The 8,541-nt window shown below is 53.9% G+C and overlaps 1 protein-coding gene across 1 annotated transcript; it reads left to right on the top strand.

Moving 5' to 3' along the window:
• Positions 1–3,919: 3,919 nt before the first annotated feature.
• On the top strand, positions 3,920–7,256 carry OAZ1 (ornithine decarboxylase antizyme 1). Its single transcript, XM_077121243.1, is given in 6 exon segments — positions 3,920–4,156; positions 5,420–5,471; positions 5,473–5,559; positions 5,900–6,072; positions 6,354–6,439; positions 6,688–7,256. Coding segments are annotated over 6 exon segments (678 nt in total). The 5' UTR covers positions 3,920–4,010; the 3' UTR covers positions 6,822–7,256.
• Positions 7,257–8,541: the final 1,285 nt, after the last annotated feature.

The following is an 8,541-nucleotide window of genomic DNA, read 5'->3' as shown; positions in this document are numbered from 1 at the left end:
GAAGATTAAATGTTCCAATCATTTAAATATGAAAATAAAAATGATTATTAATACGCAAGTCAATGCACACATAAGTAAAGGTTACAGAATTATGTATGATGAAATCTAACTATGTTTATAAATTTTAGATATCAATGTATATAATGTCTAATTTACATATGAATATAGATATAAATATATTGCAAATTATATTTATAATAGGAATATTATATAATCCATACAGATTATAGAGAGAAATGCACACATATAGTATAACCACAGTATTGAAATATACACAGAGAAAAAGTTGCATAGGAAACACACCCAAATACATATTTAACTTCCTCAATGAACAGCAATTGCTCTTATATTTAGCAATAAAAATTGTACAAAAATGAAGATAAACCTTGGTGACAACTAGGTATGGACCCCAGTGGAGGAAGTCCCCAGTGGCCCAGCCCTTGTGTTAAGGGCATCAGTCTAGGGATTCTTTCTGTTTTCCAGAATGAGACCTTTGTAAAAAACATTCAAAACATCACCGAGTAAAACTATGGAAGAGGAGAGCCAGGAGAATTAAAAATTAAACACATCAATCAAATAAAATAACAGTAGCCCAGCAAACTGAGACAAACCCTGGAAATCTCTGATGGCATGCTCTTCCAGGCTTGTGTGTATGTGTGTACAAGAATTCTCATGATGCCAAGAGCCCGATTTTGCAACGCGAGCTTTATCACGCGAGAGCATACACAGCTGAGAATTTGTGGCTCAATTCTGACTCTTTTTAGCCCGATTGGATCCCCGGCTCTTTGAGGCAAAATAAAAATCGTCCATTTTTGCTCACTTTTTCCAAAGCAACTGGCTCACAAAGGGTGCAAAAGTCTTCTGCCTTCCCACCAGGCTTGAAAATGACCCCAGGTTGGGTGTGTTTGTATGAACATCTCCAAACGTGCAGAGAGTTGGAGAGAATTTTGCCACTGACATATGCCTGCTGCGAATTCTGCTGCATTCGCTTTATCCCATCTCTGTCCCCCTCTCCAAGACTCAAATGCTCACTTCCGTGAACCCACCGTCAAGCAGACATCAACGTTTGTTTGTGGTTTTATTTGGTAGATAACCTGTACATGGAGCGACCCGGAGACGTCTTGAGGATCATCTGGGGCAAGTTTGTTTTGTCGTGTTTTCCAGCAGAAAAAAAAGACATCATTTCCTCTCATTAACTTCAAAGGCCCCGATATGCAGTAAAGGTTTCTGTGGACTCTTTGCTCTGTGGGTTGTTCATTATTAGCTCCTAAGGAGCTTTCTCATTCATTCTCACGACAGAACAGTGTTCCATCATACAGATATACTATAATTAATCTGCTCAGTTCCTGATGAAAAACGATGAGTTCTCCTCTCCCTTAAAAAAAAAAAAGTTTGATTAGAGAAATTGTGGGTTTACAGAAAAATCATGCATAAAATACAGGATTCCCATTTACCACCTGATTATCAACTCCTTGCATTGGTGTGTAACATTTGTTACCATTGGGGAAAGCACATTTTTATAATTGTACAATTATCTAGAATCTGTGGTTAATTTAGCGTTCATTGTGTAGTGCAGTGTCATGGACTTTTTTTTTTTAATTTTTATCCTATTACTACATATACACTGTAGCATTTCCCTTTTAACCACATTCGGATATTTATTTCAATGGTGTTAAGTTCACGATGTCGTGCTGCCATCACCACCTTTTCCAAAAGATTTCCCTTGTTCCAAGTAGGAGCTCTGTGCATTTCCTTGTAAGGAAAATAAAAATAAAAGCAAAAAGAACACCCAAACACCCCATACTCCCCATACCCCCTATTGTTTATTTTTTGTCTCCTCCAGGATAACCTCTCGACTCTATTTGAAATCCTTATCCTTATGTGGCCTGGTGGGTTTGGAGGTATTTGTTTTTTGCCTCCTGGCCACCCAGCATTTGCAGGGCAGTCACCAGAGTGAGAAGGAGAAAGGAGAACATGAGCTGCAATGACAACAGAAAAGGCTCCCCGGGTGCTGGGCAGGGTAGGGAATCCTGTCTCATCCTTCCACTCCTCCCTCTCGCTATGCCTGTTCCCATTGATGTCCCCTTGCCTCAGTTTACTCCAGAGATTCTCAATGGGGGGCAATTCGGTCGCATGACACTGGGAGCATTTCTGTCAAACTGAGGAGGAGGAAGCAGGGGGGAGCCCCGGAAGACTTAATACCCACCCCCCCAGGGCCCATGATGGCCCCACCAGAGAATCACCCAGCCCTGGGATCAGCAGTGCCAAGGTGGGAAACCCTGCCTTATTTGGAAAAAAGAATGGAGTTTGACCCCTACCTCCCACTGTACCCCAGAATCAATTCCTTATGGGTGAGATGGTATAATCCAGGGTGACCCCAACCCCCAATTTCTGGGGTTCATCTCCTTTCCCTCCCTCCCCACTCAGTTTGTGTATTTAAATGTGTGCATCCTCCTAGGACATCAGCAGGCCAGCTGACTGCCGGATGCAGAGTCTCTTGGGGGTCAGTGGACTCCCCTCAACCCAGGAGTTCTCAGCCCCTCCCCCCACAAGGACACTCAAGTAACCAGAGACATTTTTGGTTGTCACAACTGGGGAGAGGGAGCGTTACTGGCATCACGTAGGGGGAGGCTGCTCAACGGACACCCCCAACCCCAGAGAACCACCCGGCCCCAAAAGCCAACCAGGGGAATTAATTTCAGTTCCAACAGCCACATGCTGAAGGCTCCATAATCAAGATCCAACATCAAGGAAGCACCTCAGCGCTGGAGAAAATCTCAAAGGCGCTTTGGGTGTTTCCCAGATAGTGCTGGCAGGGTCCCATGGCTTCGCTCCCAACCCAGGGACCAATTTGGGGGAAACTGGCATCTTCTCTTCCAGCCCCCAGTTATTTTGCAGTCTGCTCCCGCTTGTTTTTCACCCACAATTATTCCAAATTAGAGCCCAGGTGGGTCTGCTTGGTGGGTGGGTGCTGCTGGGCCCCAGTGGACATAGGAGATTCCAAAAAACAAAAACAAAAACAGGGATTTGGAAGGACAAAGAAATGGGAAGACGAGTGACTTCGATGCCACGGACAATCCCTCGGAGATCCTATTTGTGCTTAAAATGTAAATCTGGGCCCAGCGATGGCCCCTGTTTGCAATATTTTTGCTCGTGCCAAGTGCAAATTTTAGTTCACGCCAGAATAACAGCTGTGGTTTTAACTGGTAAGGGTCACCGTTTGGCTTGGTAAATGCACATGTGCAAACCTACCCGAATGCACCGGCCTGGGGGTAAGACACTGGCTCCTAAGGCCCCAATTTTCCTTCACCCAGGAAATAATAGTTCACCCGATTTGAGGCTGTTCAACATGGGAAACTCCTGTTCTTTGTCGGCTGCCCGTTTTAAACCAAACGAAGGAATCAAGAAAACGACCAGGACCGATTATGAGATCATCCTGAGAGCCAAATGCCCTAAGGTGGGGGGAGGGGTGCCGGGCCCCCCTCACCCCACCCCCACCCCCACCCCCAATATCCGGGAGGCATTTGCGCCCCCGAGGCGCCCGAGGCAGCGAGACCCGCTGGGTGAGGGGACACTGGCGAGGGCGACGGGCACCACTGTGGACTGAGTCAGGGCCACCACGAAGCCCCTGGAAAACAGGCCCCAAGGCGGAGCCTCCTACCCCCTGTCCTGGCCGGTTGGGGGCAGGGGGCGGGACCTCCTCAGCACGGCCTTGGCTCCGCCCCCGGCTGAGTGACTGGCTCAGGGGCGGGACCCTAAGAGTTCCATCCAATCGGCGCTGCGACCCCGCCCCGTTCCCGCCGCCCGCCGCCAATCAGACTCCGGGAGGGGCGGGCGGTGGGTGCGCCTCGCTTTCCCAGCGGCCCCGCGGCAGCGTGGGAGGCGTGGCCTGGGAGCGGTGCCTATAAAAGCGGGCAGCAGCGGCGGCGCCATTTTGCGAACGGCGAGCAGCGGCGGCAGCGCGGACTCGCGCAGCGGAGGTTTTCCTGGTTTCGGACCCCAGCGGCCGGATGGTGAAATCCTCCCTGCAGCGGATCCTCAACAGCCACTGCTTCGCCCGAGAGAAAGAGGGGGATAAATCCAGCGCTACCGTCCACGCCGGCCGCACCATGCCGCTCCTCAGCTTGCACAGCCGCGGCGGCCGCAGCAGTGAGAGGTGAGCGCCCCGCCCCCGCCCGAAGCTTCCAGAAGCACCGGCTCCTGAGTGCCCAGCCTCCGGGCTACTCCCCAAGGCCCGGGAGCGCGAGGCGCACCCCTTTGTCCAGGCCACAATCGCGCTGGAGGCGGGTACGCGGGCGGGGTGGGGGCGGGGCGGGCGCCCTCCCCCCCGACTCTCGGGGCTTTAGGGGTGGGGGCGACGCTCCTCGGGCTGGGACACCCGCCTTCCCGAGGTTTCCCTCGGCCTGGTCGTCCACCTGAGGGTTGCGCTCGTCCGTCTCATTTCTCCCCCACTCGGGTCAGGGGTCTGATGTGGGGTGGGGACGACGCGGATGAGCCGGAGCCCGTGAATTTGCACATTTTGGGGTGCCGCAGGAATCGGAGGTTCCCCGCGGGTGTGGGTGGTCGCCACCGGCGCCACGTAGATGGCGCCCCGGACCCTCCAGCACTCCCCGAGGGCTCCGCGTTCCCGCCTCCCTAGGGCGCCTTCTCTGCTGCGGCGGGGGCACCAGGGGCTGGCCGGGTCCCCTTCCCGAGGGTGTCCTTCGGGTCGGGGTCGGTGGCGCCGCGGACAGGGGCGACCCCGGGAGCCGTGCAAAATGGAGGCGTCCCCGGGGCAGCTGACGCCACGCAGCAAATGGCTGCTGGGCCCCGGCGCGCGGTTGTGCAAGTCGCCCCGGGCGGCGATGACGCAAGCGGGGCCTGCGGGAGAGGGTGCGGGGCGCCCCAAGGGATCCGCAGAGACGGGGCTGAAGGGTCTGTTGATCCCGGAGGAGGCTGGGCTTCCTTCCCGTGTTTGCCTGTGCACCACCAACCTCTCTAATAAAAATTTAAAAGTCGAGTTCTCTGATGTTTGCTTCGGAATGCAGAATGGAAATGGGGAAGCCGAGGTGGCTGAAGTTAGAAAGGGGAAGTAAAACTTGATGGCGAAGCAGTGTACTCTGAGGATGTGACTTTGTGCTTGTCTTAAAATCCTGTCAAGCGTTGAGAGCCAGGAGCTCAAGAGCCCGTTTGGGCTGGGGGTGAAACGCGGTCAACCGGAGTCCTGCTCCAGGGGCTGGTTGTTTACCTGAACGCCTGTGGGGGTACCTGGCTAGTTGGAGCTGCTTGCATGGAAGCGGATGTTGACTTTGTCACCCAGTGTAAACATGGATGGATGGGGCAGTGGCCTGGGGAGCAGCGTCATCCTGACTTGTGTCCTGGGGGTTTTAGGATGGGATCCTATGCCAGGCTTTACCTCTCTGCTTTCTTCCTGTTCCAGAGTCTCCCTTAACCGCTGTAGTAACCTGGGTCCAGGGCCTCGGTGGTGCTCCTGATGCCCCTCACCCACCCCCGAAGATCCCAGGTGGGCGAGGGGATAGCCAGAGGGATCACAGTCTTTCAGCTAAGTTATTTTACTCTGTAAGTATGCCGGGCCCGGGAGTCATCTTACCTTAGATGCACGTGTTCTCCACCTGTTAGCCACACGTGCTCATGGGTACCTTTCACAGAGCAGGCACATCTTGTGAACCTGCGGCCCAAAACTTTATAGACACATTTGGACTCAGTCCTTTGAGAAGCTCAGGTCTGTCATGGGGGACACAGCCCAGGCCCAGCCCTCCAGTCATGCTTTGCAGGCTCCCGTTTGAGCCTCAGGCCTTGACCCAGGGCCCAAACGCCAGCACGGCACTTGCAGGGCTGGGCAGTAACCTGCAGCAGGTGAGTGTTTCTAACAGCGTCATCTGGTACTTGCCTGCCACAGGATAATCGGCTGAATGTCACAGAGGAACTAACGTCTAATGCCAAGACGAGGATTCTCACCGTCCAGTCCAGGCTGGCAGATGGCAAACAGGTCACTTGGAGAGTCGTGCTGAGCAGCAGCTGCCTCTACATCGAGATCCCAGGGGGTGCTCTGCCTGAGGGGAGCAAGGACAGGTGAGCGGGTATGAGGGCAGGTGCAGGGTTGCACAGCCAGAGGCAGGTCTGTTCCCAGGGAACACTGGGCGGTGTCTGGGGACGCTTGATTTTCATAAAACCTGGCATCAAGTGGGGGGAGCCCAGGGGTGCTGCTCACCACCTCTCAGTGCTCAGAACACCCCCACCCCAGAGAGCTGCCCACCCTGATGTCAGCAGGACAGAGGTGGGGAGACCCTGCCTCAGAACCTGGGCAGTGAGGTGGGGCCGGGCCTGGCCTGACCTGGCTGGCCGGCCCTCAGCTTTGCAGTTCTGCTCGAGTTTGCCGAGGAGCAGCTCCATGTTGACCACGTCTTTATTTGCTTCCACAAGAACCGAGATGACAGAGGTAGATGACTTGGGCCCATGATGAGCAGACCTGCAGTGGGGAGGGGGCCCCCGCAGAGGACATGGGGTGGGCTCTGTTCAGACTCCCGAGGGGCAGTGCAAGGGCTGGGAGACCCCCAGGCCCTACCCGCTCAGCCAGCCTCTTGCTCCTCCCCTCACCCTGTACCCCGATCCCATTCCCCTTCTGCTCGGAGCCCTGGGTCCTCGTAGGCCCCACCTGGCAGGCTCTGACGCCTGTTTCCCCCACAGCCGCCCTGCTCCGCACCTTCAGCTTTTTGGGCTTTGAGATTGTGAGACCCGGGCATCCCCTTGTCCCCAAGAGACCCGACGCTTGCTTCATGGCCTACACGTTTGAGAGGGACTCCTCGGCTGAGGAGGAGTAGTGTCGGCATGCGTCCCCAGAGCTTCGCTGCTGCCTGGGGGAGTCTGGTGCCGGCCTCCCTTAATGCTGCGCTCTGGGGAGACGCGATGGGCCACGGCTGTGCTGGCGGGAGGTGGCACGGCAGACTCTTCCGGGCTTGTCCGCATGATGTAATTGTGCAAATAAACGCTCACTCCAAATTAGCAGTATATTTCTTGAAGTTTAATATTGTGTTTGTGATACTGAAGTATTTGCTTTAATTCTAAATAAAAATTTATATTTTACTTTTTTATTGCTGGTTTAAGATGATTAAGATTATCCTTGTACTTTGAAGGAGGAGTTTTCTTATTTGAAGTATTTTGGAAATAGTCTTAGGCCTAAGGTCTCTTACCTTGGAAAGACAGGTGTTAACCTACCCTTCTGCTCTCAAATCAGAATAAAAGCGATTGCACCTCGAGACCTGTGCTGCCTCAGTCCTGCGCGTTCCCTTTCTGAGCTTCTGTCTTTGTGGGGTGGCCCTTGTGGGAACCAAAGTGGGTGGTAAAGGGGTGGGGGCTCCCTGTGCTATTGCTGGTAGGATCTTCAAAGATTCTCTTGGGGCCCTGGACAGGAAGGGTGTAGGATCCGCCCTGGACTGCTGGCTATTTCTGGGTCCCGGTGCCACCTGGCCACCTCTATCCACAGCTGCCTTCCTACCGTCTGCCCAGGTGGGGCCTGCGAGACAGACCCAGGACCACTTGGTGTAGGTAGGAGGCTCATACCTCTCCAGCCACTCGCCTTCCTGCTGTCCAGAGTGAACTTGGTCTGCCCGGCTGTGCCCTCTTCCTGGTGGTCCTTGGTGAGGTTATCTCTGAGGTCTACCAGGGGTGGAGCTGGGAGTGAGGCTGTAGGGTTTGAGGTGGAGGGGGGGCTTTGTGCAGAAAGCACCCTGGAGCTGGAGCCTGTGTGCCCCAGCAGGGGGTGGGGCACAATATAGGTGGCCCTGCCTGGAAGGCCCTGAGGGTGAGTGAGAGTTTAAGGCCAAAGACCAGACCTAGGGCTGGAACATAGGGGCAGCCCTGGAACAAACGCCCCAGGACTGCTTCAGTCACTGCACTTTGCTGGGAAACGGGCAGGAGAGGAAAGGGGCTTGGTGGGATTAAGGCACCAGGGGAGGTAACAGACAGATGGGTCAGGCTTCAAAGGTCTGGGGAGATAGAGTTTTATAGAGATGCCCCCAGTCCCTGTTGGCAAAGGAAGGATCAAGAAGAGCATTGGCACTGGGACACCAAAGGATGAATAGAAGTCTGAAGCAAAGGAATTGGTGGATGCTGGTGTAGTTTCCCACGGAAGAAACAACTTGGGCAAAGGCCTGGATTCAGAATGTACCATGTGGTGGGAGGTTGTCCAAGGAGAGCTAGCAAGGCCTTTGAAGGAGCCCTGTGTGTATTCTGAGGGTGCTAGGGAGCCATGGGAGGTATCTGAACAGAAGAGGGGCCTGGTCATATCGGAGTTAGAAAGGTCCCAAGGGGACAGTGGGGTTGGCGTGGTGGTTGAATGGAGGGGGATTGTGGATCCTGGATGCCAGGGCAGAGGCCTAGGCAAGAGCAGACAGGCCTCTTGGAACTCCTGTGCACCCTTTTCGAAGGGGTAAAGCTACATCCGTGTCTCTCCCTCAGGTCCTTGATGCGTCTGGTCTGTGCCTGTTCATTCCACCATCCTATACTATTTAAGCACCTACTGTATGCCAGGCCCAGAGCCTG

Source organism: Tamandua tetradactyla, chromosome 11, assembly GCF_023851605.1.
Source record: "Tamandua tetradactyla isolate mTamTet1 chromosome 11, mTamTet1.pri, whole genome shotgun sequence".
Classification (NCBI taxonomy): domain Eukaryota; kingdom Metazoa; phylum Chordata; class Mammalia; order Pilosa; family Myrmecophagidae; genus Tamandua; species Tamandua tetradactyla.
This window is presented reverse-complemented; position numbering and strand designations above follow the sequence as displayed.